Source organism: Corvus kubaryi, unplaced genomic scaffold (assembly GCF_017639235.1).
Source record: "Corvus kubaryi isolate FWS band 111438036 unplaced genomic scaffold, C.kubaryi_AGA036_p1.0 66, whole genome shotgun sequence".
NCBI lineage: Eukaryota > Metazoa > Chordata > Aves > Passeriformes > Corvidae > Corvus > Corvus kubaryi.
In genome coordinates this window covers 20,696,566-20,718,160 of record NW_024582054.1, presented here as the reverse complement: position 1 = coordinate 20,718,160, position 21,595 = coordinate 20,696,566, and the positions used below count along the sequence as shown (strand labels likewise).

The 21,595-nt window shown below is 38.7% G+C and overlaps 1 protein-coding gene across 1 annotated transcript in view; it reads right to left on the bottom strand.

The window, feature by feature from the left end:
• Positions 1-21,595, bottom strand: part of LOC121673698 (ras and Rab interactor 3-like) — a 160,598-nt gene that overhangs the window by 105,787 nt on the left and 33,216 nt on the right. The window contains exons 3-4 of the mRNA XM_042047299.1: positions 1,500-1,576; positions 223-297 (exon numbers count right to left, since the gene is read on the bottom strand). Of these exons, the coding sequence (XP_041903233.1) occupies positions 223-297; positions 1,500-1,576 (152 nt within the window). The remainder of the gene's footprint in view (positions 1-222; positions 298-1,499; positions 1,577-21,595) is intronic.

Sequence of the window (21,595 nt, the reverse complement as noted above, 5' to 3'; positions counted from 1 at the left end):
CCGATCTCATTAAATATTTGATTTTTTTCTGGTTGAGTGTGGCCAGAGGAACAAGTATGCACAGACCACTGGTTCATTTTTTGATGGAAGCTCAAATCATTTGAAAAGGATCAATGCCAAAAAGTTAACAGGAATGTCACAATGATGACACAAAATTTTTGGTTCTCTAAATAATATTCTCTAAATAAATTTCTAAAAGAGTAATGAGGTTCTTTAACATACCTCACAAATTTTCTCCAAGGATGGAACAAAGAAGTCATCACATACTATGGCCAAAGCATAGAACATATATAGAGCCTATAAAGAAAACAAATTCAGGGATACTTCAGATTTTTCCTGTACGTGAAAAGAGGAAAAAAGGCAATGCTACCTTTATTCAAATTAGCAGAAATATACAGCTTCAATTTTTATTCTATTCCAAATAAAAATCTCCCTGTTGATAAATTTATGACGTAAAACCAGATTCTTGAATTAAGATCTCATTTAGAACAAGAATGTTTGTCAGACCCTAAAATATGAAAGGTACCACACTTTGACAGAACAGGATGCCACAATAGATTTCATAAAACAAAAAGTAACGGGTAAAGCTTACAAAGTTATGTAGCCATGCTCTATATTTTTAACTAACTATCAGACCAAGTAATTAAACAGAAAGTAAAACCAGGCTGATTAACAATATTCAGGAAACAATTACACCTGGAAATAAGTGGACCCTGGCCATGGATCACTACACCAAAAACTCATAGGAATTATCCTTTTTCCCTGCATACACGTGGTTCTCCCACTGTCTTACGCAGCTTTATGTGCTGTGCCCATGCAGTGGGCCTAATCCTGCTGTTGTCCATCAAACACAGCTCCTTCTTACTTTACCCTCCCTGAGTTGGAAATGATAACCAGGAGCCTGCAGGCCTCACTTGCTTTGTTTTTACTACAATAGAAAATAAAACTCCACATGGTATTTTCCACATTCTTCAGGGTTGGTTTGGGTTTTTTTAAAATTATAATTGCATCTATTGCATAGAGGCACAAAAGAAAAGAAAGAGACTCGAGAAACTTCCACATCATGCTCGATGTCATCAACAAAGGAATCCCACACTCTGTTTACACAACATGAAATACAAGTCATGTGATCCATTCTGCCAGGATTTATCTCCAAGGGGACGAATGAATAGGCACTGCATTCAGACTTGCATCATTTTCTTGAATCATAGTGTAATAGAATCACTTAGGTTGGAAAAGATCCTTAAGATCATCAAGTCCAACCCTTAATCTGACAGTATCAAATCCACCACTATACCACGTCCCCAAGGTGTTACCTTTTAAGAATTTGTACTCATATAGACATATTAGAAATACTCAAATCAAAGTATTAAGAACTTGTTGATACATACAGAACTCTGCTTAGTAAGGTCACTATAATGATTAGTATCTTATTAAAAAAAAGAGAGTAAGTATCATAAAAGGAAAACAAAAATGAAGCACAGTAGAGGAAAACTTACAGCAATGATATGAAGCAGAATTCCTCCTTGCTGACGTTCTTTATTTGTAAATAAATCTTCAGGAAACTCATTAATGGCTGAAAGAAAATTATATATATATTTTTTTTAAAAATGTACAGCGTGTATAAGTGGAAGAATGAAAAATAAGGATGCATCTGTAGAAACATGACCAAACAAAAAGTGTCTCTTCTGATGTATTACATTACAGCTTGCCACTTCAGAATTTCTTTACTGCTCTGTAGTTTTGAGACACTATGTAATCACAGTTGACATTCGTACTCTTACAGGAACACAGTACAGACTACTGGTCAAGATGCAGCAATCTGCAACGCTTCAATCTATTTAATATATTTTATAAACGTTTTAAGATGCCAACAGAAGCATATACGCATGTAACAGTCAAGGAGGTTTCTTGTAGCAATACACTGCTATATATAGTAATATAGTAATATCTAGTATAGTAAAATACCATTCCCTCCATGTAATATCATTCCCTCCATGAGAGCAGAATACTCTTCTGGAGTAAGACTGAAATACCATCAGCTTTAAAACCTTCTTGTCAAATTCATTAACTGACAAAAGGAAAATTTTTCAGAGAAGTTATTCTCCACCCCATGAAATAATGTATGGTAAAAAATTAGTAAGCATACAAAGCATGTGTTTTTTTAATAAATTCTGCCTATTAAAAACTAATATTAACCAAAGTGATTAGTAACTAAAAAAGCAATAAGGAAACTTCTCCTGTGGAAGAAAAGACCCAGATCTCCAGGTGCTGGCACCTTACACAATATGGTTGCTTTTACATCACTGCCTAAAATACCATGCCCACATGGATGTATTCAGGACACACACACGACTTTTCTCATTCCAACCCCCATTTTGTCCTCTGTCTCCTCCATTCAAGCTGTGGCTGTGAGAATACTCATAGGAAAGGAAAGAACAGAGCCCTGGCCCGAGTCTCTAACAATGATAACAAGACCCTGCATGAGGTTGATCTTTACACATAATCAGATGCAAAGACATGCAGCTCCCATCACAGGTGTTTGTGCCAGAAGTGCCATCCCCTTACTGCCACCATACAGCACAAGGAATATATCCCTGTCCCCTAACTTGGCAAAATGGATTGGTCATCTGGGAAGCTATTACCTACCCAGTAATCTCACTTGACTGTATAGTATTTCACAGTACAATGCTAAAAAAGATTAAGTTAGTATCAACTGAGGTTTCAAGAAGCATGAATAAAAATCACCATTTTTCTAATCTTTCTAAGGTGACTTTACTTATCTGAAGTTAATACCAAACAGGAAATCAGAAGTCCCAAGGACATCAAGGGTAAGAACCAGAAAATAAAAATGAGCCTAGGCATCTGGTCACAAAACAAAAGCAAAGCAGCTTTACTGCAAACTGCCCTGCTTCACAGACAGTGGTAACAGTATATTCTGGTGATAATAGTATTAGTAATAAGTAACTACCTGCAATAAATACCTGCTTGTCTCACAGAGGTAATATTACATGAATTAACATGAAGACAGCTTTTCTCAAAGATAATGCTCCTCTCTACAAAGAACTCATGGTGTGTAGCTGTTCTCACAAGGAGACAATTCAAGATCTTCTTTAAAAGTCAGGGAAATTAACCAAAGCTCTGGAGCTTGGTAGGCAAGATTTCCTCCTTAATGAAATGGCCACCTACCAGTGAGTTCCAAGGTACAGTATGGAGTTTTACAGTATAAACATTTGCTGTCTTTACGGCTTTATTATCCAAATAACCATAGGTTTGGTCTAACTCTCATCTATAAATTCTGTATACCTTATCTACATGCACTGTTCTTTATTTACTAGCTATATCATGGCTTTAGTATTTTAAACTATTTGTTTTCCTTACCTACTGCTGTGATAACCTGGTTTCTCAGAAAAAAAGCTGTTTGGATTCCCTTGGGTCCTATCTTAGGCCTGGGGATTCAACAAGATGTAACTGAAGGGAGCAGTGGCATTCCCTTGTCCGTATAAGCTGACAGAGGGAATACGACATTATCAGAGTTTGAGAGAGCAGTCTGCCCTCATGGTACAATCTGATGTGTGTGCACAGCAAGGCACTGCTCTGCCTCACACAGAGATATTTTCTTGTGTAGGGGAGAGGGAGTTATCTGGCTGTCTGAGTGGGAGCTACATCTCCTTGGTTTCTACTGAAAAGAGACAGAACAGATGGGAGAAGGAGATTAAACGAAAAGCAGTACATCTAATGGGGCTAACCTTTGCCAAAAAAAGGAGGGGAACATACACCCATCATCTTAAAACCAGATAGAAATACAGAAATATTTATCCTGCTGGTACCGTTGCAAACTCACGGCTCCTGCAGCTCATCTTATCCAGCACAGATCTCAGGAGGAAGAGAGGGCACCAAGAAAGCCAAGCCTATACTGAAATTGCCATCATTCTGTAGCTTGTTCCCTCTCTCCGATCATTAAACGAGTGGGGAAACAAAAGCAGCTTAATCCAGTTACGACTTGGAGGGGACATCACCACCTTTTTCTCTGACTCATGGAGATAAAAAAATCCTTCATTATGGCATGACAGAAAGGATGATTCACCTTTGATAAAAAGCTCTGGCTGAGCTGCCTATGGCTAAAGAGCTATACAAGGCTTGCAAACAGCATGCCTCAGAACAGAATATAAGAGCAGCTGCACAGCACAAGCCGCCTACATGGCTCTGGAGCAAAGACCTGGCACGAAGCAGCTGGGGCAACCCCGGCATGCCGGTGACACCTGCCCTGACTTAGGCTGTTAGCAGATTAATTCTGGGTACCGTGGGAGCATTGTTTCCACATGCCCTACCCATGCTCTGACAGGCAGACTGCCAATGAAGTTGAGTTTCAGAATCCCCTAAGCCTGACAATCATCTCAACAACCACGTGGATCTGTGGTTTTATAACCTGCCTTGACATGTGATTTCTTCACCTTATTAGCAGTTGATTTACTCACAACAAACACACCAACTCTTAACACCTGCTAAGCATTCAAGCCCGCTACAACTCTTAATGTTGCTCCTCACAAGGAAAATGGATCTGTAGATTTTTGAAGGCTGTGTCCGATCAGCTCCGCCTTTGCAGGAAGAGGGTTAGGTACAAGATGTACACAAAAGCTCACCGCCCCCTTTAATGCCTACACCTTGCTCCTCTTGTCCCGTCAGGACACATTACAGCTACAGATTGCAATGCCTACCCCTTCACCCCGGCATTTAGGGATTGCTGATCATCAGACTCACCCTGAGAAGAGCTGTAAGGGGATGAAGGATAGACAGAAGACAGAATTACATACTTCCCCTTTAACCCCTTCAATAATCATATTCACAAGCCAGCTTGAATATTTCAAGTTTGTGTCATTTGTTTAAGCACTGCAAACAGCTTTAGGCACCTCTGCACGTAAGTGTATTTCTGCTTATGTACAATTCCCTTTCCACATTCCAGATCTTCACCTTCCCCAGGCCAGCGGTTGTGTTCATACACATGCAATTGTGCCTCAGTGACAGGAAACAAACTCATCACTGTGTGCAGGAGTGAGCTTCTTTGTACCTGTCAAGCAAATGCATGCATCATTACCTGGTGTCAGCAGCAAAATGTCAACAGTTTTTGACAGGAGTTGAACTTGCAGCAGACTTCATGGTACTTCAAACTGCACTAATTTATAATTCTGTACTAATCTGTTAGATTTGTTTGAAAGCCAAAAAATCATCACTCCTTCCAACAACATCGCCCTGAATGCAGGGGTCCTATATCAGCCGAGTCGCAATAAATAGGATAAGCATGTCTTAGAACTACTCTTGCTTTTAAAACATTTGTGACTTTAGCCCGTACTGCTCTTCAAAATCAGTGCAGTTGGAAGATCCTTACAGAAAGATGGTTAGCAACTTGGAAAGCATCCTCCCATATTGGCTGTACCATGAATGTCAAAAGGGTCGGTCCCCTGTCTTGTTTCACCCATTAGCTCAGGTGCAAGTGGTACAGTCTCAGAAGGACAGTGCTGACCTCAGAACATGTAGGTAATAGTCTCAGGGAATGACATAATACACTCATCTGATCCTCTTGCACAACCTGTGCACTGACAATATTGTGATGCTAACTGTGTACTTGAGAAAAGAAAAGCGGGTAGCTTTTGCTCATAGAAAAGTATGGACTTTAGTTATGTAATGTAGTGTCAATACTGGAAACAAAGTCAAACCCAAAGATCTTACCATCACAGTGAAACTAGTTTACTCAAATATAAAACGTGTCATATGATATACTTTTTAATAATACTTCCCAAATTAGATATAATGGATTTGAATAGTCATTAGAAAATCACAAATGTTCCAGGGTACATTAAAGGTATGTTTTCTAAAGAATTACAGGAAGCCTAAAAAAAATGAAAAACATAAACATAAATCTCAAATTTTAAAAGAACTCTTCGTAAAATCACAAGGTAGTATGCCCTTAACTAAATTGTCAGTGAAGAAAAACGGTACACTGGGCAAGTGCATCTAAACATGAAAGCAGGTAACATATAAATCTTACGAGGACCAAAGAAGAAATAAAGAACAGTTCACTGATAATGTTGGATGCCATCTGGAAAAAAATTAGAATTACCGAGCTTTAAGCTCCCATTCCCATTAGACAGCTGTTTCCAGTTTTCTGTAGCAGGATGACTTGTGGGTTTTCCCCCAAATGCTCAGTTCAGCTTCTGCTGGATAATAACCCATGCAGCAGTCTTACAGCAAATCAGGAATGGGTTATTCAAAGAAATACATGTTTATTTGAAAAATTCTACAAGGATGCTTCTGTAGACATAATTCTTTAGTAAACTCGTCTCATGGATTATACTACCTGGGCAACAATAAGGCATCCAAATGAAGTGCAAAGAAATTATCTGAAACACCACCCAACTTCTTCAAGAGGCATTTGTGCATCCATGTAAAACTACATGATGCCAAAGATCAAGCTTTCTATTTGCAGGAAAAGTACCATCTGGCAGGAGGCACACTAAGCATCCTCCTCCATACCCCTCACCTCATAAACAGTAGAATTATGAGAAAATTTTATCTCTCTGGTATATTAATTCAATCTGCATTGCTCAATCAAAAGAGGACTCCCAAGTGTGACTATATGTGCAACAGTAAAGTGGCAGCTTATGAAGCAAATAACTGACTCAACTCCCAACCATTAAATCCATTTAATATATGATTGTAAAGAATGGTATATTTATGGTATATATATATTACTCTCTTTCCATCAGTATGAAGTTATGAAAATATCTGTACAAGACTGGATTAGCTACAATAGAAAGTAGAATTAAGACCTTATTAAATCCTGGACTTACATTGAGTTTCTTTTCTCTTTTATAAAAAAAGAAAAGTATTTGTACTCATTAAGTCAATGTCAAATAATGAAAAAACACATTAAGAATTATCTGTCAACCAAAAAATTGAAAGGCACAATGAAATCCCAGTTCCTGATCCACGGAGTCAGTGATGACACAAGGATACACAAGTAGTGCAACATGAGGATGCATCAGCGAATCAGAGAGCAGCATTTCATGTATTAGCTTTGTGTTGTTTTAATGTCCTCAAAATAACTCTAAAAGGTTCCCAAGGTTTGGGATCATGTTTTGTTTGGTTTTTTCTCCCTGGCCTCCAAGACCATTCATACAACTTCTGAACTCTTCTGGGTTCTTCTCTTATTATGACACTTGTTTTCCCGACAAAACATGTATGTATCCTTCAAAACCCCACCTATGGACACCAACCCTTTTATTTTACACCTCAGATTCCTAAACCAGGGTACTAAAATTAATTTTCACCTTCTCCCCTTTTTTACTTACTGACTCATACTGCCTCAGCTCTGTTTACACTACTCTGAGCCAAGGCTGGCAAAGCAGTTCAAACACTGGCAGGGTCCAGCACTGGTGCAACTTTTTCAGATACAACATGTCATTTCCCAGCTCTGGGGGAATAATTCTGGTTCTCAGAACTGAATAAGCCCTGTGGAATAATGTGAACAGGTTTAAATTTTACTACCTCTTGACTGTTCTATGAATTAACTACACACATCAGTTACCAGTAAAAAATTGTGTCTTCTACATGGAATTTGCCTCTGGTTTCCCATTCTGAGCTTCATACATTTTATGTCCCCTCTCCACCTTCCTCTCATTTTTTTCTTCCTGAAAGTCACTGGTTTCTATGGTCTACAGCATCTTCTTTCATATGAGGGAGAGAGCTCTCTGGCTCTGCTGGGTTTTTGACTCAGATTGGCTGTGTTCTTTTTAAATACAGGTAAAAAGTGATGTCCCTGGCAAGATCACCTTTTGGAAAAAGGATAATGACTGGATTAACAATCAATACTGTGACTCACATAAAAAGGACAGTTATTAAAAGGTCAGGCAACTTTTCATCCCTACAGAAAAGAATCATTCCTTGTGTTTTTCACAGGTAAGCCTTCCAGCTGCAAACAAGCTGGAGAATCAAACATCACACTATGAGGTCTTGGTATTATCAGCTCAAGCTCAATTAAGGTCTTGTTTTGAATTTTCTTTTACTCCCAGTCAGATTCAAAAATCTCTTCCAGAACTAAAGGATGGAAAGTATTTATGCTAATTGTTCAGCCTCATCACTTATAAACTCAATTTGTTCACCTCACAATAACGCCAAGAAGAAGCTGCTTTGTCTGACATGTCAATAGCATCTTCAAGGGGATTTCACTACAGATCTATTCATAGACTGTATTGCCAGGGGGAAAATGACAACCTGGTTTCTGTAACAATAGGCTTTGAAAATCAACCAGACAAGTCATAGCACTTCACTGAAAAGATTACAAAAAGTGTAACATAACTTTAAGACACTGTGGACTAGTGACCCCCTTTGAAACGACCCACTCCATTTGGCACAGAATGACACTTTTACACATACTGGGTATTAACTCGCCAATTTTGTTACTGAGTAAGCTCTTACATATACTGTTGCATTATGCCTAATAAATAGCTTGGCAATCAGAGTAGGCCACTATCTCTTCCTTGGTTCACAAAAAATTACTCTCTCAGCAGTGTACAAGGAACAACCACCAGAGAAGCTGCCCTTGACAGATTTCCCCACACTACAGAATTTCATAGCAGGAAGAAAATCTTCCCTGTGCTGCTTGAAAATGCAAGCAAGAGGGATCAGTTAAGTGAATTTGGTTCAAGGTAGAAATCTTCTTCTCTGAACATCTGAAGACCTCATTTGGCAGAGAGATGCATTATTAGTGCATTCCAACATTACTCCATTGATGCCACGTGAACAATGGGATCAAAACTGCCCTTCAAAAAGTAAAAGCTGGCTACCATTTCAGAGCTAGTAAGAAGGACGATTGCATCTATGAACAGATATAAATGAAGTGACAGGAAATAACATCTTTCCTCATAAAATATCACGGAACCTTTTCCATTAACATCTCTGCTTGCAAAATGACTACAAAAGTACTTTTCTGTACAACTGAGCTCCTTCTGCCTGTCTTTCTTCAGGGTGGTTACTACCTCCTTACACACGTTGGAGACAGACCTCAAATAACACAGAATATGAGGCTATTTCCTGCCTGGTACACCCTCAGTAGAAGTGACAACCACATTCAAATGGCAAAATGACTGGCAAAATTGACTTGATCCAAGCCAGACCACAGATTAAGCTTGAACAGCTGGTAGCCAGAAAAGCTACCAGGTTACTTGAAAACTGAACAGATCACATGCAGAAAGCACTAAGAAGAAGGAAATAAGCAACCACAAGAGCTGCCACAGCAGCTATCATTCAGAACAGAAGTGCATGTTAAACATAACTGTGCTATTGTGCCTTCAGTACAGTTAATGCATAATAATAGGCTTTTGAATCCCTTCTACTTCAGTAAAAGCTTCAGCATGGCTCATTTAAAAGCAGCTGTATTGGCACACACCATTCTTTTTCCCCAAATGCATGGATAAGGAGAGGAAACTTAATATTTAAAATATACCCCATCCAAATAGGGATTTTAACCCTCCGGTAAAACTGCTACATTCTCCAAGTTGAAATAGCACAGAAACTATACCAGGCTAAGATTAAGTCAAACAAACTGCTTTTCTAGAAACAAATGGGCATGAGATAGCAGAGCAACAGCAGACTTTAAGTCATATTAAGACCAGAGAAAGGCATAAAATGAAGTTGGGCATGGCTTCATTTCCTTACTTAGCAGCTTCTCTTTCTAGATATAGAAGGAAAATTACGGAAGGCAGTTGTAAAAAGACCTACTCAAACACTTATTCCACCCATGCCAACTTAGGATTGTTTCCAACAGTGAGTTTTCCTGTGCTTTGTCCAAAAAGCTCCTTTAACCAAGACGAACAGGTGAAATTCAAAGATGCTGCGATAAGGCAGAGGCCTTAAGGCCTCTTTGGTGACCTTTCTGAGGCCAGAATACCCAGGAGAGTTCAGTACAAGCAAGCCAAAATTTTCAAGGAACTCAGACGTCCTACCCAGCCCTTATAAAAATCAGGCTGTTGATGCCACAAGCTGCAATCTGCCAGTTAATTCTCTGAATTTTGTTTTTATTTTGGAAGGAAGTTGAATTTTGAAAAATTAATTCAAGTTGCACCTACTAAGCTCTCAAAAAAACCCCCTCCAACAGTGTTAAAAACCTCTGGATGAAGTCAGGCTTTGAAGTCAACCATTTAGTATAATTTTTGGTTCCATGTACCCCCTTGGTGCTTTCAAAGACTCATTTTCATATGGAAATCAGAAGCACAACAGTTTTTCCGTGTGAGCCATGCTCAAGTGGAATAGCCAACTCTCATTACTTCTCTGTAAAACATGTAAATATTCGTTTTTTTACTTTTTCTGAAACCATGGTCCTGAAATCATGCAATTATGTAAGAACATCCGCTTTCACTTAAAAAAATCTGCTTCAAGCCTTTGTGTTTGTAGAAGAGGGCCTGAGCCCAAAAATCTAAAAATTTACAAAACCCAGAAGACAAACAGAAAAGAGACCTGGACTTGTTTATCTTTTAAACGAACATCACAGTTTTGCAGGGCTAGGTTTACACTTTGTGAGCACACAGGATTACGAGCATCCCTCCTCAGTTCATATGCTTTATCTCCAAGTCACAAATACATGAACGTTCCAGCATGTGGTTTCTGTTCAAGAATATAAAATGATGTCAACATGTTTCTTATGCCACAGACTAACATCTCCTTCACCTTTTCCACATTAGTAATCCCATCTAAGGTAACTGAGACTTAAATCTCCAGCTCCTATTTCATGATTCCTTTACTACAAAAATATTTTTTCAAATGGCAGATTTGCACTGTCCTCCCCAGACAACATCCCTTGGAGCATTTTCTCATTAGTCTAGAAACTCAGTAAGAAGCTGTAAACAGTACTGCAGTACTTCAAGAACAATCTCTTTTAGGTTCTAGCCTCTACTACATACTTCAACAGCCTCACATTTGATATGAAATCTAGTAAGTAAAAACCAGCTTTCTTAGAACATCTGCAGACTTACACATATTAAACAGCACTGGAGATTTGAGGGAGGGAAACTGATTTATCTCCTAAATGCATAGTAATTATTCCAGAATAAAAGTGATCTTGATGTAGAATAGAGGCAAACAGCAACAGAGTCCACTGTTGGAAAGTAGTAAGATAAACATGACAATAATTTCACGATCCAAAATTACAGTCCTTCTCATGCTGTGTTCTAGCACATGGAATCCTATTCCATGACTATTTAGTATCTGTAAATAAATGTTGCAATGAAGCTCATACCAATTCACAGAAAGAAGAGACAAACTCTACTTAGAGCAATGGTACACAAAGCGGAGTACAAGGCCAAAAGCCACTGAAGTGAAATGAGCAGAAGGAAAGAAATAAGGGGAAAAAAGGTACATCGATTTAGTAATGTCACAGCCCAATCATGGGCCCAACCATCCATACAGGTTTTTTTTAGACTTTAGAAGTTAAGCGTAGAAGAAAGTACAGTTTAACACAACACATGTCTCCCTTTAATCCAGCTAGGTCAGACACCATTAATAGGGGAAGTACTGTCACACAAGCTTCAGCTCATATGGCACAAGCCCAGCTGGAAGCCTGGATATATAGGTCATAGCTGGAGCTTCTGCTTCACTGCTGCTGGTACTACAAATAGCTCACTTAAACTCAGGTATTTCTCCATTACTGCAAAAATTCTCAAGCTGCAAGTTTGGAGTGTTGCTTTGTAAAACCATGCATCCCAATCCTGTCACAATCCTGTGTGCATGCACTGTCTGAAACCAAGTCAGAGGGCAGCGCTTCTCATGCCAAAGTAGCCATCAATAGTGCAAACTATTTAAAGAGTGCCAGCAGATTTTAATTTCTTTCCAAACTTCACTGCCTGACAAGCAAATTATTGAGTTCTCTCCAGCTTATTCTGCAACGGTTTACTACTCAGTATGCACACAGACTATGAGGTAACATTCAGCAGAAAATCCCAAAAATCAAAAATATATTTGTACCTGATGGACGCTTGCAAAAGGCTTAACAGGCACCAAACTATATTGTCCGGCCTTGAGAAGCAAGAAAGGTACATTTACCTGGACCATCAGAAAGGCACCACGGGAAACAATCACTGTCTATAAATATCACTGAGGTAACTATAAAATACAGAGAATTATGGAGTCTCAGAACACGGTAGGAAAAGAATCAGCATCTGAAAGCTAAGGAAGGAGGAAAAAAATCAGTTAAGTATATGCACTAAATTCTCAACAAGAGGAGAAAATGACATACTCATCTAATCATACCCAACAGTAGCACATATTTAGGCCACATATTATAAAGCACTTTCTGAGACCATACACATCAAATTTTAAAAATCTCACAATAACATCCAAAATTTTCTTAAGAAACATCACACCAAGATGGTGCCCACAAAATACATGTAGATATAGCTCATTCAAAGGATGTTTTTGAGTCTGGTCTCAATGAGGTGAGACTCCAGTATTACCCACATCACACTCTGCAGTGCCATTCAATGAACCTAAACACACAGCTGCAAAACATACAGAGTGCTTTCACTTCGGCCCATATAGGAACAACACTGCATTACTCTTCTTAAAATAAGCTTGTCTTAAAATAAACTTGTATCATCTTCATCTCATTACATCAGGTAGTTCAGAAACTGATTTTGCTCCCTTAGTACTAGTTTAGATGAAGAGGCAATTCCAACTTTCTAACATATATTAGAAATACACAGAACATACATATATATTCTGTTCATATTCTCTCTATATGTATTTATTTAGATTTTCCTCAAACAGGTGAAAAAAACCCAACGTGCACAAATAAGGTGGTTCCTTGTACTCCTGCTGTGCACCAGAAAGCAGAGACAGTCATAACAAGAAATCTGATAGAATATGACTGCAGAAGCAGAAGGTGGCTGGAAGAGTGGTCAGAAAATGAAAAAATGTGGACTAGGACAGTGAGTACTTAAGACAGCAGAGCCTCACCACAAACTTCATCTGCTTTCACCTGATGTAAGAAAAACAGAGCCTTAAAAACTGCTGATCTGATCAACCATATCTCATCTGCCCAGAGAGCCAGACCTAACATTTCAAAACTTCTTTATATGCCCATTTTGGATTACTAAATCACTAACTTAATAGTGTCACTGTGCCAATCTCTTTCACAGTCAGAGGGAAAATGTATGAAAGTGCCTCATACTCTTTCTAACTCCCTTCACCAGCCTGGCGCAATGTAGCTGATGAATACAGCAAGCCAACTGACCTGTTTGTGTATTTCAATTTACCTAGAATCAAGGACTTGTAAACACCAAAGGACACTACCAGACAAGTACCATTTTCTTTCTTCTGTGAAAATGCTTCTTCTGGCACTTGGCAAACAACAAATACTGTGCATAAAATCTTGTACCTGGTCTGTGAAACAGTAAGACCTGATAAACCTTTCTTGCTTAATAATGGATTATGTCTTTTAAAATCCTTAACTTGAGCATGGCAGTGCTTTGATTCCAGTTGGCTAGCCTGTCAGAAAGCACTAGTTACTGCTTTCTCTCAGTACTCTCATCAGCAACTAATACAATCACTGCAGTCATTCAATCACTGTGTGAAGCTCATGCGTTATTTTCCAGCGCAGTTGCTCTCGTCGATGTTAAACTAATTCAAGATAGATCATTCAAATTAATTTTGCAGTGAAGACACAAGCTGAATGACAGAACATGATTTCCCCAACTGCATGGTCTAATTAATGCCACAGTTGGGAATGATATGTACCAGTTTGATTTCCGGCAGTTGTTCCATCCACTAGACAAACCCCTTCCCATTCTTACAGTGAAAGCATATATTGTGGTTTAGTACAAGACTGGGCAGTTAACCAAGTAACAGCTTGTTTTTATCAGTTTGGTTTTTTCTTCCTAAATTTAACAGTTGGGAGATTTTGAAATGTGCCTGCAGATGAATCAACAGCTTAAATGGTTCACTGAGCAAAATAATTGTATGGATTTTTTTTGGTCAACATGGGGATTTTAACATATTTACACTTTGCAGACATAAATTAGAGTAAAACTCATTTTAATTTCCATTCCCTTTAACTCTCATTTCTTAACCACATTTTTGCTGAAAAGCTAATACTGAAATTAAGAAGCATAGCTCTAAAGAAGTTAATGGAGCTCTGCTGATTTACATCAGTTTGAGATTCCAGCCCACATATTTTGCTTTAATTAGAAAGGTTCAGAGGCATAAACAGTGCAAACATTTTAAGTGCATAATGTTGCTCTGAAGTTTGAGTTTAGAACTAGACAAAAGAATTCTGAAGTAGAAAAACTGTTTGGATGATATATTTCAAAAAAGATAGAAAAGGTTTTCATGGTGTTTCATAACAATTACACGGCACAAATCAAGGACCTAGATTCCATAATGGGCTGAGTGCTCCATCCGAGTAAGGTCATCAGCACAAATCCAGCCCACCAGTTACAGAAGTTCCCATTAACATTGTCTCATTTCAATTACCCAACTTCTTTTTAGAGTCAGACACCTATTTAACTACTCTGATAAAGTTCCTGTGATAATCTTATCAAAAATAAAGCCGCCAAGCAAAGACATATTTGCCTTTGCAGTTATTTCACTGAAGAGAGTTCCAGCTGTAACTAAACAGTAAAACTACGTTCTGTTAGACTACAGCACTATTTACGCCGAGAAATAATTATACTTGTATATTATACCAATTATATATTACATATACACCAATAGTACGCAAAACAAAATTCTACTTACTGAGAAACATATGTTGACAATTTAGCCATTGTACTCAATGGCACTGGTGTCCTTTTTCCAATGGATTCACACCATTAACAGTTCATGCAGCTACAACACCAGCACAGGCTGTAGAATAAAGCTGAGCTAGTACACAGGCCATGCTGTTCAAAGCCATAATGTAAGGCTTTCTACACAACTGATGGGGAAAAGCAGAGACATCAATGTCAACTGGGCTCCTTATTCCAGCCTTTAACCTAGACATCGTGGGCACTGTGCTCTGCTACCTGTATGGTGAAGGAGTGGCAGCCCTGGAACGCTCTGAATTATTCAGTCATTCTAATAAAATGTGATGTCCACCCACAGCAAATGTCTCATAGAAAGCAACTCTAATATGAGCCTTTAAGGAAGCATAAGGATATAAGCAGAAGGATAACGCCTGAGGTATTAGAGAATTCCAGCCATATACAGTAACATACAGTGACAGCAGCCCAAGCGAGGCCTAACCCTTTTTACTCAAGCGATGCTGTGGCACTTAGGAATGTGATTGCCAGACTGAACTACACTCCATTATTTGTGGAAGTATTTGGAACACAGGAGATCATCAGAGGACTCAGATGCAAGCGGTGTTCCACACTGGAAGAGGCCTGCCCTGGTTTTTGGATGTGACACACCACACACAAGGCTGGGCTGTGAATGGTGAAAATGTAAGGAATGCCAGATTCTGACACATACAGTAATAACTGTAGACATTAACAAATACCAGCAATGTTAGTAATGACAGAAAAGGCTGCAGCTAAGGAAGAGTGATGGGGAGTCCACAGGGCTCCTCTGCCACCTCATCAAGCAGGAAGAAATTTGGTTGAAAATCTAGAGAAGGCACAGCTTCCAAGGAAAGGAGGATGGCACAGGTGTACGAGCAGGCTGAGGCGGTGTCAGTGGCAGCTGGAAGAAGCTGAGGAGGGGGTGGCAATTGTCGAAAATTAACATGTAAAGAGGGAACACTGTACTATGAATACCTGACATGAACAATCAAAAGATGAGTAGAACCTTTTCTTAACAATAAATGCAGCCACATAAAGGCATCGGAACATTGAATAACTTTCCAAATAAAGCACTGGTAAAGGTATTGACAGCAAGAGTGCTGTAGGAAAACTAGATACAGGACACAAAACAGTGTTAATGCCTATAGAAAAAAAAACAAACAAAACCACAGTCTTTACAAAGTCACAATTCTCCACACATTTGAAATGCAATCATACATTTATTTTCCCACCAAAAAAACCCAACAAAAACCAACAAAAATCCAAAACAAACCAAAAACTTAAAAAACCACAAAAACCCAAACCAAAACAAACCACAACAAAAAGAAACAAAAAAATGCCCCAGCCCATCCCTTCTTCCCCCCCAAAAACAAAGAAACAAGCCCAAAAAAACACCCCACTGGCATAGCTCTGGGTTAAGGGATATAGACTGCAAGAGGGAAGTGTTTAGAGGAGATTCCAAAACCCAGTTTATATGCATTTGGCTTAAATGTCAGCTGCACTTTAAATAAGCCTTTAAATACTACCATACTGACACGCTAGAGACATGAAAGTGAGATCACAGGCCTGCACATACTAATCAATAAAAAAAGTAGTAGCCTAATTTTGCAAAGAACATCCTACTGTTCAAGTCCAACAAAGCAGAGCTGCTAAACAATTCACACAAAAGTCATCCCATCATTATGGAATGTTCTCCTTCTTAAGAAAAGCTGAAATAGTGGATTATCTTCACAGCACTCTTAAAATACATTATTCCAAATACACTATTTGTAAAACTTATGTAAACAGTAACACAACTGAGCACAATAGTTAATGTCATAAAACCAAAAAGAAATCATAGAGAACACTCAACAGGATTAAGAGATTATTGATAAAGTAATTGCTACAAGAGTAAAAGGTTTTAACAGAAAAAAAGCAGCACATAAGAACCACAGAATCACAGAATATTCTGAGCTGAAAGGGACCCACAAGGACCACCAAGTCCAACTCCTGGCCCTGCACAGGACCATACCCAAGAGTCATACCACGTCTGAGAGCACTGTCCGAACACTTCTTGGAACTCTGTCAGGCTTGGGGCTGTGACCATTTCCCTGGGGAGCCTGTTCCAGTGCCCAGCCACCCTCTGGGTGAAGATCATTTTTCTAATATCCAGCCTAAACCTCCCCTGACACAACTTCAGGCCATTCTCTCAGTCCTGTCACTGGTCACAAGACTGAAGAGATCAGTGCCTGCCCCTCCTCTTCCCCTCACAGGAAGTTGTAACTGCAGTGAGGTCTCCCCTCAGTCTCCTATTTTCCAGACTGAACTGACCAAATGACCTCAGCTGCTCCTCATATGGCTTTCCCTCAAGGCCCTTCAATGTTCTTTTGGCCTCCTTTGAATGCTCTCTAATAGTTTAATGTCTTTCTTAAAATGTGGCACCCGAAACTGCCCCCAGCACTCGAGGTGAGGCCGTCCCAGAGCACAGCAGAGCAGGACAATCCCCTCCCTTGCCCAGCTGGTGATGCTGTGCCTGATGCCCCCCAGGACATGGTTGGCCCTCCTCACTCATGTTCAACTTGCCATCAACCCCCAGGTCCCTTTCCACAGTGTTTGCTCCCCAGCATCTTGTTCCTCTGTCCATATGTACATCCAGGGTTTTCGAGGAAGAAAAAATCAAAAACTTTTTATGAAGACACAAAGAGCTAAAAAAGAGAAGACTGAAACAAGTGCAGAACATACAGAGAGAAGTCTAGAAAATTAAATGAGGAGTGGGAAATTACACAAAACATGCACAGTAAGGAATAATTACTAAGATGCAAAATGCTGTTTTTGACTAAACATTCAGGGATGTGTTCAGGAGACACAAGGACATCCAGGAAGAAAAGCCTGAAGATCTGAGAACAGAAAAATATGTGAGAATCAGGCACAGATACACATACGTGAAAATTAACCATCAAAGAAGCGATGATTGAAACCAGCAGAGATGAAGATGTCATAAAGAAAGCAACAGAAGGAAGAAACATGAATTATGTCAAAAGAAAACTAAAAAGGAGGCCAAGTAAACTAGGAGTAAAGCATAAGATATCCAACAGAGCGTGACACCAAAGAAGACAAGAGAAACGAATAAACAGAGTGACAATAGTATCAGCAGAAGTATACAGATAGATCAATAACTGTCCCAGTGGTCTCCCTAAGGACACAAAAAGAAATCCCAATTACCCCACATATTTCATTAGGAGTGAACCTATGGCAAACACAGATGTTAAAAACATTTTAACCAAAACACCAAAACTGTAACTCCCATCAAAGAACCCACAAAAATAACTAATGTGTAAAGAGCCTGATTGAACAGTAAAACTTGCAGTTCAAATCAGGTGATCAGAAAGACTTAAATAATTTGTAATAGTGATTTCTAAAACACAGTAAATTAAACCCAGCAGTACTTACTTACCCCCAATTATTTTCACAGCGGCTTTTCCCTGAAATATGACTGCACATTTTGGCCCAACTCATCATTTTTCTTTAGATTTTAAAATCTTTTCTCTGCCAAAATCTAAATTACTTGTTGGATGACTTTTGAACAGTATTAATTAATAAACTGTAACAGTTGGGCTACTATTCTGTCCTCAACTCAGGCAATACCCTGACATATAATCTTGAATAAACCATTTGGATTCAGATCATTCAGATCACCCATTTCCCATCTCACCATTTTGTCACTTTTGATAACTGAGATGCAAAGAGGTTTTACAACTGAAGACTTGGTAAATAATAGTGTCCACATTAAAGGACAAGCTATGAAAATACCCTTCTTGTTATCAAACGTAAACATGCCAGTAACAGTAAGGAATACACTTTCAAGACATCTACTGAGATGTAGGAGACTAGATCGTTTAGACATTTGTTAGTTGGACTTGCTATTACTTCGACTTTTGTGAAAGCTCAGTTAACACTATCAAACAGACGTGTGCTGGCTGTGTTTTTCTAGTTTTGATAAATGTGTCTATAATACTTATGTGCATGTATTATTTAGGTGATTTTGATGAAAATATCTCAGACTTCAGTGGTACCAAACATAACAGTCTCAAGATTTTGCCTCTTAAACAGAAATTCAGGAAAGGAAAAAAATACTGTCTAACGTGAGTATATGCTGTGTAGAGTCACAAAATAGCCATTGTGATCTCTGAGAAAATATTATTAGACAGTGTTACATTTCATGCTTCGAAGGTTTAAACTCTATCAAGTCTGAGACTATCTGATCCTGTTAGCATCTGCCTTTCCACCAGCAAAAAGAATCACTGAATTGCAGAGGCAGAAACAATACTGCTTTTTATCAGGTGCGTTGAAGCAGACTGACTACACCAAGCAAAGAATGGAGTTGGATGAACTGGAAGCATCCTCTTCTACTTGGACTTCCCTGAATTGCACAACCAAGCAAAACAGGTAGCTCTGGTTTGAATCACCTGTACGACCACATACAAGTAATCCCCTACTTAACTTGGTATTAATATACCTTCCCTCTCCCATTCAACCATATAAATTATATAACCCTCCTGAAGAGTGTAAAATAACTTGCATTCTAGCTTTTATTAAAACATAAACAAGCAATATAATGGGGTGCCAGAGATTATTAGAAGATTGTGCTGAATGACACATACTTAAAAGCAACTCCAGATCAAAATGAGAAAGAAAGAACACATCATTAGGGGTAAGGTGAACAGTTTTAATGACTATCAAATATCACTTCCAAAGTCCTAATTATTAGAGATCTTGCAATTATATTTACAATGAAACAGACAATAAGCTCCATTTTACCTCCCTTATAAAACTTCAGGGCTGGTGGTGTGTATTCTTGTTGTGCAGAAGATACTTTGAGTGTTTTAAGACCTGATTCTCCTATATGAGTGTTTGTTCCAGTTCTGCCCCAAAAACAAAGTCTAGATGACCCAAAACTTGACTTCCAGCCCTGTATTTCTGTGACTGGAGGTGCAGAAGGTTTATCTGGCTAATTTATTCAAATGCAGGTGCTCCAAACGAAGTCTGAGTATCATCACCATAGATGCCTATTTCTGGGTATTTGCTGACCATTTGCTGTCAATTCTTGAGCTCTCAGCTTCACATTTCCATCTTGTCACCCATGCTTACCTCAGCCTCCCACTCTCTTTACACCAAACTTGCTCCCAGCCCTTTGTTAATTGCACTTCTAATCCACAGCCTTTCTGTCTCTCCAGCACTCACAGGACCTTCTTTCATCTCAGTCACTTTCCTACATTTTATTTTAGACCCTAATCTTGGGAATCACCTTACAGTGTGGTTAAACTTGCTAGTTTAGACATTAAAACACATTATACAAAACCAAAGTCTGGGACTGTGCTTCATGTTGAAAGCTGGGGCAGGGCACAGGAATAAGTCTCTCTCTAGGTATCCTGTTTACAGGTTTGTAAACTTACAGACCCCGGGAAGAAAAAAATCAGAGAACAGTTTTCACGTTGCTTTTAAGTTACTGAACTAGAATATAATTGAAAGTGGTTATGAAACACAGCTGTAAGAAAACAATAAAGAGACTGCATTCGGGGATTGGTTTAGGGCTTTCTATTTTAAGAGACTGATGGCCAGAGCAAGAGTATACAAAATTTTCCTATATATTCTTCCTAGTCTTTTCAATATACAGCTCTCTTTTGTACTACAATATAGCCCCAAACATCTAATAATTCCCCCTTCTCCTTCTACTTGCACCTTTTAAAAGTTCTCAAAACCAGTAATCTTAAGTCTGGTCACAACAGGATACAGAACAACTGAGATAAACAGCTTTTGTCCCATACAATAAAAAAAGCAATTAAGAAGCCAGAAGCATGATTCTTGCCATTACAAAACTGCAGGACAAAAGAGGAAAACTTAGTAGCAAAAGAATAAAAATGCAAGTTTTCAAAGATGACTGAAGGATTTAGTGCTATTTTGACTTTATTCAAAGTGTGTATCCAAATTCCTTACTCAATTGTGCAAATTTCATCTGGGAAGTTCAGATTCCACGACACTAGGGGTAAAATGTCTAAAATTCTGATTTCCATGTGCACTGTAATGCAATGTAACATAAGATACAACACCGTGGATCTAACAAGAAATTCCATTAAGACCATACTTCAAATTTTTTCAAGTAACATTTCTAACATGCCAATCATCTCAGAACACAATTGAAAATGTCATGTAAAACAGAATAAATATCTCCAGCTAAAAAGCTGCCAATACTGACAATCTAAGAGTTCAGCTCCCAGTATTGTATGTAAAGAATCAGAACCTCTCGTACAAAAATCAAGGTTCAAGATGAGTCCCGTACTGCTTCAACTATTCTCTTTTCAGAGAACCTGGAATAAAAAGCAAAGTGCCAATATACAGCTTACCTTCCAAAGAAAGCATTAACTCGGCTAGGAATAAGAACTGCAAAGCTTATGTATTACAGCACCACCTGGTGTGGATTGCCATGGATACAGATTTTAAGCGAACAAAACCTACCAGGTCATCTAATTTACATGTCAACCAGTGCAGAATATATCACTGTAACATACCTTTGGTGGTTTTAATTTCGTTTATCACTTGTTTTGGAAGACATAATTCATATCTAATCAGATTTCTGAGCAGTATTTCTTGCAGAAGTAGCAAACAAAATTCCAGTCACAAGACTGACAGTTCAGTTTTAATTAACAAATAAGCTGTTCGTAAATGCTGTTGACTTCCCACTTCATGATGACTACCAGGCATGCAAGACAACATGCCACTATCTTCTCAGAAATATAAGTTGATTAAGTGTT